The 20,273-nt window shown below is 38.2% G+C and overlaps 1 protein-coding gene across 1 annotated transcript in view; it reads right to left on the bottom strand.

Moving 5' to 3' along the window:
* The window catches only part of pth2ra (parathyroid hormone 2 receptor a), a gene marked incomplete at its 3' end in the record, with an annotated part of 46,160 nt that overhangs the window by 14,565 nt on the left and 11,322 nt on the right, over window positions 1-20,273 (bottom strand). The window contains exons 4-8 of the mRNA XM_080478978.1: window positions 19,909-20,033; window positions 17,501-17,598; window positions 11,556-11,739; window positions 5,275-5,428; window positions 1,057-1,117 (exon numbers count right to left, since the gene is read on the bottom strand). Of these exons, the coding sequence (XP_080335104.1) occupies window positions 1,057-1,117; window positions 5,275-5,428; window positions 11,556-11,739; window positions 17,501-17,598; window positions 19,909-20,033 (622 nt within the window). The remainder of the gene's footprint in view (window positions 1-1,056; window positions 1,118-5,274; window positions 5,429-11,555; window positions 11,740-17,500; window positions 17,599-19,908; window positions 20,034-20,273) is intronic.

Here is a 20,273-nt window from a genome sequence, read left to right as displayed (position 1 = left end):
CTTTATATAATGTTAGAAGGAAAATGTGATACTTCCATACAGGATAATAACGTATATTTTGGATTGTATTCAGATAGAGTTTGGAACATCTTGATATCACTGATTGAAGTAACGTGCTTTCCAAACACTACATCCTCTATGGTCATGAATACTGGGTTATGTCCTGGGTGTGTTAAACAGGAGCTCTGATAGTGTCATTGTGGGGAGTCCAAACATTTGTGACAGACACTCAGCCATCCTTGAGAAACAGAAGAACTGATAGGAGGCTGTTGAGACAAGATCAATCTTTTATTCAGCTTCAGGAGATGATCCAGACCTGACCGTCACTTGGCTTCATTGTCAGCATGAGTGTTGATTTGAGCAAAAGAGGTTGGCAGGATGGATGTTTGCATCTTTTATATCTGTTCAAAATTTGAGCTTCAATTTTCATTCTAAATTGCACATTTCTCCACCCAGATCTTTTCACCCCTTTCCAATATGATTTTCTAGGTGTTGCACATGCGTTCAATGGGAAAGCCTCTGGTGTGTTTGTCGATTGTAAGTTTGTATTGTTCATGAAGGAGCCTGTCTCTTTTCAATTTAAGTTTCTCGAATGACTGCTGATTTATAAAACCGTCAGTATTCCACACAGTCCTGGAGCAGCATATCTCCTTCACCGTGTGTAACCAGTCGTAGGATGTTTTCCCTTTTATCAGATGTTTTTTTTTTTCCTCCCAGCAAATCTCTCTGGTGATTGTGGCCAACAATTCTTATTTTGAAGCTGTCGTCTCACTCCATCTGTTTACAACCTATTCATACATGAAAGCTTTCTAACATTTGTGAAGGATTGATATATTTGCATGTTTGAGTTGATCTCATTGATGACTGAAATGTCAACACTAATGAGCTTTAATTATACCATCTCGAATTGTCTTTGTGTTCCTGTTCACGTTGAAGCTTATCCCGCCTTCTAATTTTATTTTTTCAAATCTTGATATTTTTTTTCACATTTTTTTTTAATTAAGTTCTTCAAGTGATACAGTGCCTGAAAATAAACAGAGTGACTTCCTCTCTTACCTTGCATCTGCGAGCGTCGCCCTGACAATCGCCCACACTGCCACAAAAACAGCAGGGACTCCTGAAAGAACAGAGAGAGAGAGAGAGATGTTGCTGTGTCACCGTCATGTCATGGATAAGGTGGGAAATTCAGATTGTGTTTTATGTCAAAGAAATTCTGTCTGCATACGGCTTGCATGACCAGTGAGCACATTTGCAGAAAAAGTTTTAGAAACATTTTAAAATACATATTTACCAGTGTCCCCAATGAACTAGAAACCTTGGCTGTCCAGGAACCTACATTTAGTATTAGGATGGAAACCTTACTGGACTGAGTGGCAACATAATCAGAAAAGTTATGACAGCAGCAATTTATGGATGGACAACATTTTTTTTTTATAAATAGTAGGTGACAGTTGGCATAAAATGCTGCAAATGATGGGTGTAAGACCAGAACATAGATCACTGTCATAGTTATTTTGAAAGAAATGTATAGTTTCTCAAATCTATACAAATGTTGAACATGAACACAATCCTATTCAATTCTTCACACGAGCAACACATCGATGCATCACAAGACACCAGTGTTATCCTCCACTCGAGAGGCAGATAATCCAACATTTTAATCCCCCCTGAAATCTTTTCTCTTTCCACTCATTTGTTTTTCTGTGGTTGTATGGAAACTGCACACCATGGTCACTGTCTCTCTACCGTGCACAGAAACTTTCACAAACTCTCTCAGCGTTGTTTCACCCCAATTAGAGGAGAAGCTATATTTAAGAAGAATTTGACGGTCATGAAGCATAATTTCACCAAAACAACTTAACCAACATGTAGTTACTTCATTTAGTTGTGGAGTTGCTCGTGATTTCATCTTCTTTCCCCATGTCGGCAACGCTTTGCAACAAATCACCTGTGTACATTTTGTCTGCCTTTAGGAGAATGTTGCAGGGGCTTTTCAAATAACATCCCAGGAGTAACTGCACCGCCTATTTCTTGAATTGGACTGACTTTTATGATTGCTTTACTTCACAGCAAACAACAATCAACTGTGTACTTAAAAAAAAACACCAAAAAAACACAGTTTGTAACATGGGCAATTTTTGAAATAAGCTTTTGTAGTCTGGTTGAAATTCCATGAATAAAGATTAAAGTGATTTGGGATGCAGAAGTGGAGAAAAGCAATGAATCCTCAATGTTGATTCTGTAATGTTGGAAAAACAAAACACTGTTTACAAGCCATGATCAAACATGAACATGAAGTTGATTTTTTTTTCATTGAATAGGAATAACATTAAAAGTTTAAAACATGCTGTAAGAATATCAAAGCCTGGAGTCAAACATGACTTTTTAATAGAATCCTCATGCATTGAAATGACATATTTTGCCTTCTGAAAATACAGCTGCATTATCAAAGTGATGAGATTGTGATTGGGATTTGGTGAGAACAACTTATTTGTGGAAATGCCACTTTCCTCTGTGGTAGCCTGAAAATACATCTTCTAAATATGGCGACGGTGATAAAGAACCCGTGTAAAGACTGCCAAATTGCTAAATCAATGGTGTGCATCTCACAGGTGATCAAGTCAGAAAAACACTATGGGTCATTCAAAAAGAGGGTTTTGTGTCCATTAAGGTCCCGTTTACACGACAATGTTTTCAAGTGAAAACTTGTGTTTTTGGGGGTCTGTTTACACAGCAACGTCCCTGGAAAATACAACTTTATAAAAACGAGTAGATGGACAATAACAATGCTTGCATCCAGAGTGTCATGACTCTCAACCCATATTGTCCAGGAACTTGGCAGTTTTATGGTTGTGAGTCACCGTAAAAACAGTCCAACTTTGTTGTCTGTCCAAACGAATGTTTGTGTACTCACCGTTGTTAACAATTATAGCGTATTGTTCTTTGCACAGCGTTGTGTGGCTGCCTACTAATGGATCAATTCCATTAAGAAATTTCCCTGAGGGGATTAATACAGTATGACAAAAATAGTAATAATAATAAAATAAATTACGAGAACGAAGAAAGGCACTCACTAAAACATCGTTTTCAGAGTTTCTGCCGTTTCCGTGTAAACTGACATCGTTTTCAAAACATTGCCGTAATAACACCAAATATTTCTGGAACCTGAGTTCTGTTTATAGGAAAATGATCTGCTGGGGATGGTCTTGTTTCCCTGTTGGCCTTTGCTTGCGTTTACTATATGGTGATACCATTGAGTTTGGTGTGTTGGTGGAGGACGTTACCAAACATCCCTACCTGGATAGAAAAAAAGAAAATATGCGATCTAAATCACTAGAGAACACTCGATGAGAAATCTAAGCGTACTCAGCGTTCCTGCTCTGAAAGAGCTGAATTAAGTACTATTAAATACAGTGATTACTTAATGGCAACTTGATGAGAGCTGATGAATATACAAGATGTATTCTCCTTATACATCGTAGATTACTTTGAGGACAGTACAGCTGGGAGCTTCTTGGAGCTTGATGCTGATGGGATTTTGACCTGTAGAAATTGTTATTCCATCATCAGATGAAAATTCTGACGCTTTCCATCCATGTTAGAGTCCAGGCTGCACAATTCAGGGGTTATCTCCTTTTTATTTATTGTATAACACCTATAAAATCTCTTTTGTCCACTTGATAAATACTTCTAAATCAAAATCTGTAGATTTAAATAGAGAGCTAAATACAGTAAGCACGCATCTTCTATATAATAACATTCTGCATTTCTCACCGACTGTTGCTCCACTTAATGGCTTTACTGACAAAAAAGCGGCTATACTATCAGAAGGATGGAGGTGTGAAATTATTCCATTTCTTCCCTGGCTTTTTACCTCGTCAAGGATTCAATTGAAAATCCTCGCTTTTACTTGGAATGCGTATTATCCCTTCTAGCCGTTGCATACGCCATTGAATGGCTTCAGCCTTACCCATCAACACGATGTCGAACATCAAATAGGCTGAATTTTCTGTCCATCCTAAACATCTGCTTAAAATCCATGGTAACAGAGAGTTCCAGGGGCAAATAGGTTGCACTGCCAAGACATTGAAGCTTTGAAACTCTGTGGATTATTTTTCTCTTTAGAGTCAGCGTTGTCTTTTTAGGATAGATTGTGTCTTGTACAAGCACTATCACTCACAAAACATACTTTACAAATTATACCAATTATATCAGCCATTCAATGAACCACACATTAGTTTAATTGGTGATACAGTTACATTAGCACTAAAAACTGTATTTAGAATATAAAATGTTCTGAAAACTTTATTGTTGTTTACTTCTTAGTAACTTCAGTACTGTCAGGTGCCACCAGTGGGCGGCAGCGCACACTACTGAACTCACTCCACAATTCCAAACATACATAAGAAAAACTGACAAATCTGCACTGATATTATTCATGTTACAGCCACCCAGTCATTGATACAGAGATATATTCTGCTCGGTTTGGTTATTTAGTGGACATAAAGTCTTTGTTTCGTCTATGAATTCAACAGTTGCTTTGTCTACCCACTTGTAACATCTTTCTTTTGTTTGTTTGGTTTTGTTTTGTTTTTTACTTTTTTCAGGTTTCGCGACAGTGTATTTTCACAGACGTAATTACAATTCACTCTACAGTGTTCAGAAGTAAGACACACACACACACACACACACACACACACACACACACACACACACACACACACACACACACACACACACACACACACACACACACCACTACCTCATGCACTAATGTAAGGCTTCAAAGAACGGAACAAAACATTTTGCTATCGGACCAAAGCTTTTTATCTAAAAGCCCAAATGTAATTTACTTCTGTACCAAGACACAGCAAAAACAGTTCCAACATTTTCCTAAGACACCAAAACAGAAATAACAGTATTTACTCTACAAGTCATTGAAATTATTGGTAATTTTGATAGGATGACTATTTAATATTATGGATGGACACTTTCTGAAACTAAACTTCACTAGAATATTCTTGAAGATGGTTTTTATGACCAACTCACAAAGAGCAACATATCTAAAAGAAGCCCTCTTTTTCTCCTGTACATATATTATAACCACACAATACCAATGGTGACAGGTAAATTATATACTTGCATATACGTATATGTACTCCGTTGCTGTACAATCATCAGAATGTATGCCTGTTTTCAAAACCTTTAATCACTGCCTTTTAGGCCGAAGCATCAGTATGTGATCAATGGAAAGACGGTGTTTCTCAAGCTTACCCCATCCGATGAGCGTGAAGCCCCAGAGGTATTTGGAATCAGAGCGAAAGGCCATGAAGATGAGACAGTGGAGGTAGAGCCCCTCTACCAGGATCCAGTAGTAGTTGGTGGCCAGAAAATAGATGAAAAGCAGCACTGTCACCTTGCAGCCAATCTGATGACAAAACATTTACATTTTTATTGTTTCCTCCGAAGCTCGATTGCTTTGCTGCTCACATACCTGCCGGTACACGATGATCATTCCAATACCTCATACAAACAATCTGTGCAGCATATAAGAGAGTAAATAATCTTAGTGTGATTTATAGCAGCCCATCATGTGCATCTGTGAAGGAATTAGAGGAATAAAAATACCATAAAGAGACTCTAAATATAAAAATCATAACGAGAAGATATTACTATTTAGTGTACATGAACAGTTGCTTCCCACTTTTGATCAAAGCTTTTTTTTTTTTTTCCTGACGCTCACAAACACACTGAAGCATTATATGACGTGTGAAGCAGATCGTGATGTTAGGAGGACAAAGAAAAACCCAAACAACAGATTAAGATCGATCATACGTTCACACAAAGAATCCTGAACTGCACCATAACAAGCTTCCGTCTCTATTTCAACTCCAAGAAATTCACACAGAACTGAGCTTTGACATCCCAGTGTGGGATTTACAACAAGTAGCAGCTTTATAAAACAGGGATGTGAGCTGAGCTGAGCTGTGATGTGTGTGTAATGTCACACTAGGACGGGGATTAAGATGCAGTTTTAGAGGTGAAATGACAGTAGATCAAAGTAAAAGTTTGGGTTTGGGTTAGAGACGATACCACTGACTGCTCATGCTTCATCTATCGACGGCACATAATCACATGGGTCATGTTTCACCAACATTGTCAGTACGACAACGTATGTATGCATGTTTTAGCATAATTTTAGGATCAGACAAGTTGTTGTTATTGTAAATTTAGTTTCCAGGAAACGACGAATGTAGACATTGAAACCGTGTGTGTTTCCACTCGCAGTGCGTCTCCACCCCCCCATCGGTGTTACGATCTTCAAAAGCCAACGCAGGAACACAAAAGAGGTACCGCACACAGAGCAGGCTGCTTTGCGTCACCGCGGATTAAAGGTCAATGAAAGCCACAGAACAAACTATGTGAAAGAGACTCATGATTCCAGATAACAGCCGACTCAAAGCAATGCAGTACCCTTTTCACCTCTAAAGATAAGGAAGCTCCTCGCTGGGTGACTAAGTTTTTATCAGTGGATGTATTTTGGGGTCTACTGGCGCTATCAGATCTTTAGTTACATATAGAAGGAAAAAAATAAAGGCATGAAAATTACTTTATATTTAGGAAAAATGTCATATTTTATGCTTCAATACATGTAGACTTTCATATTCAACATTAATCTAAGTCTATCATGCCAACCGACCCACAGACCATAACGACTAGACATGATATTAAATGGAACTCCATTGATCTGTTTCAGAAAAAGAAAAATCACTCAAGGAAATTATAATCTGAGCAGCAGTGCGGTTCAGTAGTGAAAAAGACAGTAGCAGCACACACAGATAAAAGTAAAAACAAAAAGTGAACAAGACATAAAAATATCACCCCTGGATATTTGAATGTGTTAAACTATTCGTATTATTTGACAGTGACTACATGTAACTACATGCAACTCTGCTTTCATTTTAATCTCTACAGCCAAAATAGACTTCTTTAAAAAAAAAAACTACTTTATGGCTCAAATAGTAATATTAATTTTCTATATGATGGAAATGTACAAATATATTCAGTGGACCCGATGAATGTTTTTGTATATGTATGTCATGAGATTTCTGTAAGATCTTAATCAGATCTCTGTGTATTTCTACAGAAATGTGCTGTTAATCACACAGAAGCTGCATATATCCTCCATACCCTATGATTCAATATCATACTGTTCTCATGCGACCTAACAATGTCAGAAACACTAAGTCCATTTCCTATCTAAGTTTGGGATTGTTGGCGCTCAGCTGTTTAAATTAAGTTATTTCTTCGTCGTAATGGGATGGCAGTGATTGTTCATCAGCAACTTTTCATCCACAGTGACGGTTGCCAAATCGCACACTTGATTACACACGCTTGTTAATCCGGATTTCTTTTTAAGGCTGCTCTTCACTTGAGCACACTGTCGCACTTCCTGATATAATGAGGGAATCACACAAGAGCACAAGCAGCTCTGCATTACAAAGTTGGAATTATTTCTCATTACATAATTTTTTTTAAAAGTATATTTTGAGTTATTTTTGCAGACCAGGGTTTACAGGATTTGAGGAAAAAACAATAAACAATCCCTCTCCTTATGCAGCTTTACAGATAACAAGCTAATAAATATTTCATTATTCAGCCACGGGCATTTTTTCTAATTTTTATCTCTCAGCTCATTCCTTTAATCATTTGGATGGAAGTGGAGGCATTCTATAAAAAAAAAAAAAAATTAATGAGAAAAACTTTCTCCAAACCTATTAAGCCTTAAAGCTGTTGATTCTATTGATTTAGCACCTAAATCCCAGATGAGACCGAGGAAATTAGCTAAGGAAACTATTTAATTCCACTGCACAGTAGAAGTGGAAGAGACCATAACTCGCATGTTTTGGAAACAAAACAAACAAGCACACCAACTACCTCTTCTATTTAATTGCCATTGTTTTCAGATCTAAGCACTGTTATCCATTTCACTCACTAACAACTGCACAATACAATAAATACACAGAAACACTTGATTAGAAGTGAGAGCAGCATGTCGAACAGGATAATGGTCCTCGAACCTCAACATTTTATTAATCAAGGATAATCATAATGCTGCATTTAATCCACTCTATTGATAGGAGCTGTTGGGGGTCAAGGGATTGTTTGTGTTTCTTCGGAATAAAGAGGCAAAACAAGAAAAAACATTTTCAGCGCATACTCATACTTATTTACACCAAAACTGCGAGGAACTGTGTTTTCTTTTGAATCAGGTTCTTAGATTTTCTTCCTGCTGCTCCATTAAAGATGAAATAAAGCTGGACTGTGCGTGGCGCCTGGACTATAATGAGTTTGACATCTCTGATCCGGAGTACAATGACGGAGCATCAGGTGCTCAAGCCGCCCTTCATCAAAAGAGAAAGATGATGTAGCAGAAATCTCCCTGAGCCATATAGGTTTGTTTGAGCACAGTTCATCACTGCTGTAAAAAACACAATGCAGGCTTGTATTTTGTAAAATTACATCAAAAGAGAAAGAGTTGAAGAAGAGAACCCACCAATCGACAGGGTAGATTCTTCAGAATTGAGGATGCTATATCTACAAATATAAAGAGGAGAAGGATCATCAAGTATTTTTTTTTTACCGGACTGTTGATTGTGGCGTTGCATTCGTGCCCAATGCGTGGTCCATTTGTACATTTGTGAAATAATCCTGAATGCTGAACTGTGTTTACAGACTTTGAAGCAACACGGGCTGCAATTCAGACGACGACGTTCAGCAAAGGCTGTTATTATAGCGAGACAATGTCAGGCTGCATTATGCACACATTAGAACAGCATGCCAAAAACAAACATGGAAAAAAATTGTGGGTGCTTAACTGGCTCGCCTGGATTCAGATCCGCCTCACACACAAAGCATTTGATGTCAGATGAAGCAGCTGTAGTTGGATTTTAAGCAAGAACGCCTTTTGAAACATAAAAAATATACATCAGTCGCGATAAAACTGTGTGTTTAAAGAAAAAGTGACCCACCTTTTTAGAAGATGTCACATTCCTTGTATTCAAAACAAGAACATATTTTCTTCATTGAAAAGTACCAGTTTGATTACACAGATTTAGGAATTTGACTGAGTTGCATCTCATGAATGCATGTATTCTGGTTTATTTGTGATTTTGCACAATGTCGCACCTTTCTCTGAACGATTCTGTGGCGCCTGCCTCACCAGGTACAATCAATGACTAATATCTGGGGGGTGGGACTAACATTAATGCTGGCAGTACAAAAAAATCAAGTGCATTTAAAGTGAGCAGGAGATGAATGAACTCGTATTAAATATTCAAATTGATGGTTTGAATGTCATCTGTTTCCCAAGGCTTTGTTGGATTGCTGAGTACCGTATATGGTGAGTTACATAATCAAATCGCGCAACCTGAATGAATGTCATTTATATGTGTGGGAGATTTCCATTTGGTCTTTTGCTTTGTTTGTTTGTGTCTTACAGCTTGCTGTTGTCCATTTTTCTGGAGTTCCTATTTGGTTTTGCCCTTTTGTGTCTCACAACGGTGATTGTGCAAAAAGGATTTATTCAAAGAAGCATTGTTGTATGCTAAGCAAAGGGGCAGTCAATTTAAATATATGTTGAATAGTCCCTTGGAAAACGATAAAAAACGGACACTTCATGAGTTTATGAACCCGAAAGATGGACATGTCTCGTCAGGAGAGGACGTTCAAGCTAATACTATCTGGGTATTTTCATTTTAACCATTGGAAATCTTCTTTTCTTATATGTCTTGGGTTAGGGTTAGAATATCAAGCATCCAGACCCCTGAGGTCCTCAGAAAGTGGTTTACTAAAGTGTCCCCAGAGTCAAAAAGAAACAAGGCAAAGCGGCTTTTAGTTCCTACACTCCTCACCTGTGGAACAAACTTTCTGCCGCCACATTGTCTTCTAAATCAGGATTTTTAGCATTATTATTTGCTCAGACTTTCAGTGATGCAATATATTTTACTTATTGTGTTGCAATACTAGTACTTGGAATTCAGAACTTCCCTACTTCTTTTTCTGCCGTATCTGTGCCTGCGTCTCATTTTTCCTTCTTAATGGTCTATTTCATAATCTTACTGGTTTACTTCCTTGGTAGTTTAGTTGCTATTTTTGATTTATATTGGAGTGCTGTGTTTTGGACTCATTTGTATCCTTAAAAATTGCCTTCTGTTCCACCTTAAGTGGTGCAATAACAATAATAATTCATAAAAACGTATTTATTATGTGCAATACATCCACCCCCATATTCTGTACATGTCCACACTTATATGCTCCGTGTGCATAATATTTAATATTTATCTATTTCTATTTAGTTTCTGCTATGTGTGCTTCTTTTCTTTTTTACTATCCTGCCTGTTGTATCACTGCAAATTTCTCCACATGTGAGATAAATAAAGGATATCTTATCTTATCTTACCTTCAGCATTTGGATTACATTTAAAATATATATATTTACAGAAAAACCGTGTGTGCACTGTGATTTCACTGAAGCTGGTTGCTTTATTTTGCAGCAGTTGCAAATATTCCAGTTATTTGTGCCACTGATAATCAGCGTAATATTTATTGAAATAGACTTGAGACATGTATACCCCGGTAAACAAAAAAGTAAGAGGTTAACTCAGTGCAAAACTCTAAAAAGAAATGAAGTATATGGAAAAACCAGCATACTGAGAATAAAAAAACATTATAGGGCTTTGACTGAGAACAACAAAACCCACCAAGGAACTGTGAGAGCCAAAGAAAAACGGTGGAGAAAGGATTCGATTACAACTGGCACATTAGGAGTGTGACATGTCAGGGTGTCAGCGTCTTTTTTTTTCAGTTTCATCAAGAGATAAATGAAAGCTTCAGGGATTCATGTTGAATAGTTGCTGTCCTTGGAAACAAGACATTATGTACAACTGAGCCACCAGTTAAAAGTGAATTTAGATGAGCTTGTCAGACCGCTAACAGCCAATCTATTTCCAAATCTCACAGCCAGAGAAGAAAAAAATTATTATTACTATCCCGAAAGGCACTTTGAATTATTCTTTTTTTCTTGTTTTGATTAACATATTAACATATATGAAGACAGATCTATGTTTGGTATTGTACAATTTAAAGACTTTATCTGAAGTTTGACAGTTTCATACATCATTTACAACATTCAGATAAAATATCAATCAACCTTTCATGTTTTTTAACCATCTGTGTTCATAATATTGAAAGTGTCTTCAATAACATGCAACCATCATTATTATTGAATATGTGAATGTTTTTTCACAAGCTGTTCAGTACGAGTGCAACTAAAATATTCTGTCTTTATCCATGCTGTCAAACATTTGCTCCTCCTTTTCCTGATAGAAGCATCAACCTGGCAAGCACAGCTGCAAACAGAGCTCACAGCCTTGAGGCGGCGAGAACTGTTTGAAACATTTCAAAGGATTAAGCACGTATGGCACGCATGATTTTTACTTAAATTTCAATTACAACTTACAGAAGATAAGCACAGGAGAAATCCTGGCACTTACATACTGAGACTTGTCCAGTGACGCTATGCTGACGATTTTCAGGTTGTCCAGCAGGGCGGAATCCAGGTCCTGTAATCCGGCGCTGGAGTGGACAACTTTGTCCTTCACAAAGATGCTGACGGCCCGCAACATGAAGGAGACAAACAGGTGCATGTGGATGTAGTTTCTGGTGCAGTGAAGGCGCCTGTTGGGAAAAACTATAGTTATTGGTGATGAATTTGATATTGTGAAGTAAGTGTTGTCACTTAAAGGAGTCATCACCTGGTATTCTCACATATCCAGTCTCCATTAAGTTGTTATTAAATCAATTCTTGAAATATCTTGTTGAAAGAAAATCGATCATAGTGCACACAAGATTTTGACTGGTAGGGATGTTAGGTGCACGTTGATTGAACACTGGAATGGTCAATCATGATGATAGCGCTTTGCTCACATGAAAAATATAAAAAAATAACGACTGTGGAGTCGTCGACAAACATCCACGCCACAGGGCAATGCACCCCGGAGATTTAAAATGAAATACAGGGTCTTTTGTAAATCAGCTGGGGTTCAAAAATGTATATTAGTCATGTTAGCGGTCAGCAGTTACCAGCTAAATTCAACAGAGGTGGGTTTATGATATTAGCCTCCTGTGTTAAAGAAAACAGGAGCACAATCAAAATCTCCTGTTTTGAAATGTTTCAGGGTGCGCCCCCTTGTGGGAGATTCTGGTTTGAACAAAGACCCTAAATAAAAAATAAAAAATACGCCACTTTCAAACTCCAGATTTTCAGGTAAGTTTCAACTGAGGTCCAACACCAATATACATGTTTTAGCAAACAAAGACTCCTTTTTAAAAAGACTTTGGGCCGCCAACCTGCAGCTCTGGAGCCACATGTGGCTCTTTAACCCTTCTGGAGTGGCTCCCTGAAGCTTTCACCAAATTATAACAAAATATACATTTCATGTTATTTTTATTTTCTTTGCACAACAGACATTTTGAAAAGGACTCATCTCTTGGCGGGAAAGGGGTTTTAAAAAATAGCATTAGTAAAATGGGGTAAAAGAGCAAAACGCACATGGAGGGGCGTGGGTGGGGCTTTTAAGCTCGTCACCTCCTGGTGTTTCATAATGGATTATTTTTAGCATCAGCTGCTCTGATCCTTTCACTGTAACTCAATTTCCCAATGAAGAGGTTAAACGACGTAACTAGTCACTTTTAAATGAGTAAGTACAGATATTTTCAATATATTTTCAGTTTCAGCGAAAATACAGGGAGTAAAAAAACTAAAACTACAGTAAACTGCAAAAACAGAAACTTGAGGCACAAAGACTTTAATGGCATCTCTGGTTGTCATCAGCTGAAAACCTTTTCATTGCAGGGAGCAAATCCAAGGCTTGTCCCCAGGCATTGCTCAGTAGAAAGTTTTATTTTGGGGGGGGGGGGGGGGTAGTTCATTTCACATGACCTGTCGGCTCCATCCAAATGTTCTCCTGTCAGCTGTACGGGCTTTGTTCTCCCGTTTTCTGCAACATATTGCATGTTCACCTTTTCCCCCTTCAGGAAGATGAGCAGATGAATAAATCTGCCCACTTCTGGCACACAAGTGAAGTGCTGACGCAGCACAAGCCCGTCCTGCAAAATAATTGGCTTACCGAGCACCTCGACATCCAGATGCACTTTAAGTTTTTCCACAATGGTGAGAAAGTAGTCGGGGACTTTGTAACCCCGTCACTGTCGGCATGAGACTCAGGCAGCGACACACATTCACAACTGCATGCTTTCATAGTATAAGCCAGCACAGCACTTCCACACCCTCTCTCAGGTCTCAGGTCTTCATGAAAGTTGTGAAATGTTTTGTCAGTAGTGATGCGCAAATGCATATGCAACCATATTATTCTATTCTCACAAGCATAGAGGATTATGTATGATTGTGCCTCTGTTTCAGGGTTTAAGGGGATGAAAGTAATTTCCTGAAAGGTCTGTTTGCAAAGCTAATTGAAAATTAATTTCTATTATTTATTTATTGGCTTCCATGCTTTTATTGGCAGCTGTATTTATGCTTACCTGAATATAAAAGCAGAGTGGGAGTATTTTCCCATATTACCCTGTTTTTACTGATCTCACTATATTGCTTTACCTCACATGGATATCACATAGCTCAGCACTGTCATGTCAAAATTGTTGGTTGTGGTTTGCAAAGGTTAATGCACTGCTGCAGTGTAAATTAAGCCTCATGCAACAACAACAGAAACCCACATGAGAACTGCGGGAGGTTAAATCTAAATCTTGATCAGAGATTTGTGATGTCAAACAGATGGCAAATATAAGACTTCAGTATTTAAAATCGTATCTGGATGGCGCTTTAAAATGTTCAACCCTGTGCACTCGGACGTTTAAATAAGTTGCTTCTTCTATCAGATGACTGACACTTCCACGGTCGTTGTGTAGCATGTTGTTGACTCAACCTTCTATTTCTGTCACTCACATCTGCAGCCCATTGACAATGTGTTCACACTCAAATCAAATCTGGAGACAGTTTTCTTTTCAGCCTCTGCACCCAATGACCTTCATGGCATCGGTGACATAATGTTGACGGTGATGAACTTCTCTATTGTGGAAACTAGAAGATTCTAAAGAAATGACCGTGTCAACTCACTGCAAGAAAAGTCACGGTTTGCTTCTGGACTCCAACATAGTGCAGTATGATGTGTTATTGGGATTAGTTTCGAACTGTTTTCAAAAAATAAGAACAAATGCAGATGTTTATCTATGGTGAGCTGCATGATAAAGAAAGCCCAATCATCTTGTTCTGCTGGTGGTCGAGGGTGTAATCAGCATACCTCCCCTGCTTTGATTGGCTCCCAACTCCAATATCCGGATAGATGGATGGATGGATGGATGGACGGATGGATGGATGGATGGAGAAATCTTATGAAAAAAATGCAATAGTTGAGGATTTTAACTAATCTTCACTTATTTCCGCATCGACCCCTCTATACCTCATCAAATCACACCTTGGATTTCATTTGTAACTGATGTTTTCTGTTTTCTGTTGTTTTTTTTTGTTTTTTTTGTTTTTTTAATTTCTCATTATTCCTTTCTCGTCTGGCTCCTGCCATTCAGTTTCTGGCTCTACATTGAAAGCAGAGTGATCATGGTCAAGTTGGCTATTGTATTACAAGAGTTCAAGGTGGCCAAGGACTCTCGATTGTTTACAATCTGGATAGACTCATTACAGCTGCTTTAATGCACCATGATTATCCTGGGGATCAGAGCCTCACTGGTGGTTTTCTAGTGCCACAGATGGCTTAAAATGATGGTTTCCTTGGGGATGTACATGAAAAGTGGTGACACTTCTATCCACATCAAAGCTTTTATTTAATCAGACACATTTGAGAAACAAATAGGGCTTGATTGTTTACCTGTAAAGTGCGCTTTCATTGATGTCACCCTTTTATACAAAGAAAACCACCTGAGTCACAGTTTGTCAAAAAACAAAACAATGACTGAATCTTTCTGTGGCTTCTCGGAAATAAAGCATTCTTCGTTTTACTGAAGGCATTTTTTTTTAAATTATCTGATATTAATGTAACAATAAGACCACTGGATTTAAATTCATCACTGTGCTCAAATTATATGACACTCGTGAATAATTTGTTGGGTTTATTTTACCAGCAACTCTCTCACTAAAAGAGTCCTAAATCATCATGGATCAGGATTCGGACAACCCAGAAAAGGTTTTCTATTTCAGTTTGTATAGTAAGATTGTGTCACACATATTATGTGGAGCTGAAGCAGCATGCAACAAAGATGCAATTCCAAAAGATGTACAGCATTAGGACAATCTATTAAGCAATTACATGGATGAAGGAAGTGAAGGAATTGACAAGGTGTTTTATGGAACATTTTTTTATACGATTTGTTTATAAAGTAGATACAGATAATTACTGACAGCAAGGAAACAATTTGGATTTCATTAATGGAGAGTTACAGCTAAGTTGTAGACCCACTCCCACTTAGATATTCACATTTTTGGGGGTTTGGTTTGATGTTTCTGCATATTTTAATATATAATATAACATATTTTGGGGAATATAAGTCCCACTTTTTCAAGTTGTTTGGCTGGACATTCCAAAAGTGACTTATAGTGTGATATAAGTGGTGCATTTCCAACAGTTGCCATTTCTAATTATATGAGACTTACAGTCCAAAAACTACAGTATTTACTTCTGTAGTAAATAAGTAATATTTCACTTCAGTTCAGGAAATTGTGACACACTTTCGGCCGTTGTTACGTATGTAGACATCACACATACGTCAGTCACCATGAAGGATGCTAAAACTTTCTTTATCCACTTAAAATCTCAAATCACTACCATAGTATCAGCTCCCTGGAAACATTAACCTGCCTAATCGTGCTCGAAGGCTGCAATGCACCACCTCATCTACTCCTTCTGGGGTTAATTATGTGATAGTCTTGCTTCATGATTAGCAAAGCTTGCAGATTCACCTGAGCACAGCGGCTCTCAGTCTGACCCTGACCGGTCAGTTCTGTATGATGAATCAAATTGGACGTGCATGGAATGGTATAGGCCTGTATGGCATGGGTGTATACATATTGACTGAGCTGAACGATGACCATTTGATTCATCATTACAAGACACAAGAAGTACAAGAAGGGATTCTAGTTAACTAACAGCTGGGTAGGTTGGTGAGGATTAAAGGAAGTGTGAGGAAACAATCATGCTTGATTTCACCGCAAACACTCAGTACATGTACTTGACGTTGTTTCAAGTGAAAACACATCAGTTTTGCATTTTCGTTTCATAAAAGGTTCACGTTTACATTCCACTGTTTTGAAAACAATGTCTATTTACACAGAAATGGCAAAAATGCTCAAAATTTATGTCGTTTTCATGTGGGGCCACTCGTGGCTGCTGTGGATTGTTTTTGTAATGAAACCAGACACACACGTGTGCACAGAGAACAGTACGCTATAAACATTAACAATGGGAGTACACAGACATTCATAGAGACAGAAAACAAAGTTGGATTGCTATTCCAGGTGACGCTCAACTGTAAAACTACCAAGTCCCAGGAGCATATGGACTGGGAGTCATGATACTCTGGAGGCGGCCATTGTTGTTATGGTCCAACATAACAACATGTGCGTGTGTAGAAGAACTATTTAAACGGTTTCCTTCGTTTCCACGGCAACTGAACATTTTCGAAAGGATCCGCCGTGAGAGCCGTTTTCAAAAAGTCCCATTTTCAGTGGCTCTGAACACTGTTGAAAGCAGTTTGTCCTTGAGAAGTGCCACAAACATTGTTGAATCCAAACAGGAAAAAAAATGTGCAAAATCAAAATGACGAGTCTCGATATTTTTGTTCCTCTTTGTTTTGTTGTAATTCATTTTTAAAGGTTTAATGATAGATGTTCACAAATACCCTTTGTGTTTTGTATGGCTTCTTTCTAAATTCAGATTATTCTTTTTTTCTTATGCCCCCAGCTGTGTGCCACAATGATGTTCGCCGTCACGTCGCCCTCTGAAACTGAGGCATTATCTTCTGAGAGCTTATTTCGCAAAACAAATCCATTGGCAAGTTGTAAACACAACCCTCCTCTTGCTATGGATAGAAGCACAGTCAGGACACAATCAAACATTCTGAGGACAAATACTGTGTGTGATTGCCAGTGACTGTTTCTAAAGCTGCCAGTGGAGCGCACATCATTGAACGCTGAAGTACCTGGAGTTGATATTCTTCAGCAGACGAAGTGAAAATGCACTCGGGGGAGGAAACGACCTCGTGCTGCTTCTCCACTTCTGGGTGTTTTTGTCTTCATTGGCTGATCAGATGTTATGATTTACACTGCAGTTTCCCAACACGTACACACACACACACACACACGCACATACACAAAAACAACAATCATTTAAGTAAGAACAAAGTCTGCTCTCACCTAAAGTATCCGATGATGAGGATGGCCACAAGCAGCGAGCTGAAGGAAACTGCATAGCCGACAGTGTACATGACTGAGAGCCGCTCAAAGAAGTCCTGCTGTGAACACAAGGAGACAAATGTGGTGTGATTCAGTGCCACTCAGGAACTCTCAGGAAACGCACTCAAGCATGACTCAGAGTAAAACAGGAAATGGTAGAGAAAACTAAAAAAAAACTCTGACCGGCGATTTTTTTTAAAAGGTTTAACTGAAAAACCAAAAGAAACACAAGAGAGATATAAATCATTTATCTCTCACACACAAAGTGTCAAACAGAAAGGAAGTGCTTTTCCAGCTCACCTGTTTGTCTGGAATCTGAGGTCACTGGTTAAAAAGACGGCTTGGGCGCTCTCAAAGATATTTTAATTTTACAGCTGATAATTACATGAGCTTCTAAAATGAACGAGGTGAAGCTTGAAGTTTGGATTACATTTCTGTCTTTTATCCAAAAGAATTCTGTTCTAATCTATTCACACAGGTAACAAATCTGACTTTTATCAATGCTGCGTGGTTAGAAATCGCACAACAATGGAAAGCATAACTACTTCCTTTTCCAATTCTGCCTCATGCAGTTATTTAATGAGCAGCGGTAAATGTAGAAAAAAAAAAAGCATTTCTTTGCTGTTTGTTAATATTGATTCTTGTTTTTGAGCTGCTCTAAGAATCCAAGAATCAGGACAAGGTCCAAGCAATACTGCAAATCCAAGCTGACGGAGTCCTGCTGTGACTGCCCTCCACCATGTTCGCTGGAATATGACCATGTGGAGAAATGTTTTGTTCACTGATGAGTCAGGATTTGGCCGTTTTGAATCACCAGGGTCCAAGTGTGGAAGGATGTCGTGAAGAGTGTGTGATAAGATTGGAGTCAATCAGACTAAAGAGAGCTGTCGAGATGAAATTCTGTGCCAATCCCATATCTCCACAATCCGGGACCAAACTCTACCCACTAAGATGGCCCTCACAAAGCAGGTTTATTTGAGACCTTCTCCAGAGTGGAGAGGATGGGAGAGCCCGCAGCAGTCTAACATCAATCCCAGAGGACACTTGAGGGATCGGCATATCGTGTCAGAGTGATCGTCACAAACATGTTGGCAGGCTTGAAATAAATGTGATGGGAGAAATCAGTGTGAAAGCAGTGGGGACTCGGGTTTATTATTCGAATAAATTGAAGGAAAACAAGACATATTGGCAATTTAACAAACGTCAATCATTCAAGAAAAGTAGCTTGGCAGTGATGTGGGATGAGGTTCATGAGTCCTTCAGTCACATTTATAAATATTTGAATAATTGAAATTTGCCTGCTTGAGCTGATTTCTCACTGTGTTTTTAATAATCAATCTTACAATTCTCTACAAACACACAAGTGAGGAGTGTATTTGGCAAAAGAGAAATATTAACTCTGTTTTCAGAGAATCTGCTCTGTGTTGCTGCTTCGTGTTTTCTTAAGTTGCCCTCTCAATTCTGTAGTAAACGATCATGATGTCCCATGTTCATTAATACGTACATTATGAAGAAAACCTTTGAAGTCCAAAAAATGTAGACCTATGCCTGTCTTTTTTTTAATTTCAAATCATTGTTCAATAATTAAAGACAAGGTTATTGAAAAGTACGGGGTTCAATATTGAATGTTTACGAATTTCAATATCTTTTAACGAAGTAAACAACAGATTTAGTAATCTCAAAACAGATGAAAAAATTTTAAATTTGTTCTCAATGTTGAAAGGCAAAAGAAGTGTAGATCTGTGTTGCTCAGCACTGCCCCCTACAGAAAGCCAGAAAGAATGACCGCTGCACAAAGCGGCAAGATCAATTTTGTATGAGCACATACGATATGCATTACTTTTTCTCTGTAAAGGGAGTCCTTATATTAAAAATGTCTACAAACATTGCATTGCTGATTAATTTTAAGAAATTAGTTCATTTCAGGAGCTCATTTCATGCTGTGTGTTATTGAGCAATCTGAGGTGAGGCTTGAATGTAGGCTATTTTGATGATTTTGAAAATTAATGATTGGAAAGATGCAGGCACATGACAGTAACAAATCTGAATATCTGTATTATTTGGATGAGTATCTGTTCTGTACTTTTCTGCTGCTCACCCAACAAATGCACAGTCCTTACAAATGTGGCACAAATTTGCTTACTTTGTGCTTAATATTGAAAAAAACAAGTATGACACGTGTAAGATAGCATGTTCTTCTCAGATTCTACACAGGCTATTAACCAGATTCCGCCTTGCACTTTTCATATGATCTTCCTGATGTTTTACAGCCTGCAACCACCAGAAGTATGAAGTGATGCTGTCGATCTCCATTTGAATCTGAGTCAGAATGACATTTGAGGCAGATTAGTTGTGAAGTAAGTACTCACTCTTCCTTCCTCGTTGCCTAAGGGCTGCAGGAAGCTCACACACTCCGAGTAGTTGGCCCACGTTTTGTTCCAGTGCTCCACAAACACCCAGGAACTGTTCACGTCACACTTCCTGTAAGCATGTCCTGTGAATATATATAGGCGTATATATAGGTAGTAAGTATGTATATGTGTATATTGTATGCATGTGTATATGTCTTCTACATTAAATAATATTCTCACTGTTATATTACCTATATGATACTAACTATTCTTAATACAGAAAGATAATTATTAAATATTGGAGAAGGGGTAGGATTTGATAAGTTTACTTCTTCCTACCCCTTTTCAGGCACGTTAATCAGATATGTGAGGTGTGTGTGTGT

The sequence above is a fragment of the Lipophrys pholis genome, assembly GCF_963383615.2.
Source record: "Lipophrys pholis genome assembly, chromosome: 13".
Classification (NCBI taxonomy): domain Eukaryota; kingdom Metazoa; phylum Chordata; class Actinopteri; order Blenniiformes; family Blenniidae; genus Lipophrys; species Lipophrys pholis.
This window is presented reverse-complemented; position numbering and strand designations above follow the sequence as displayed.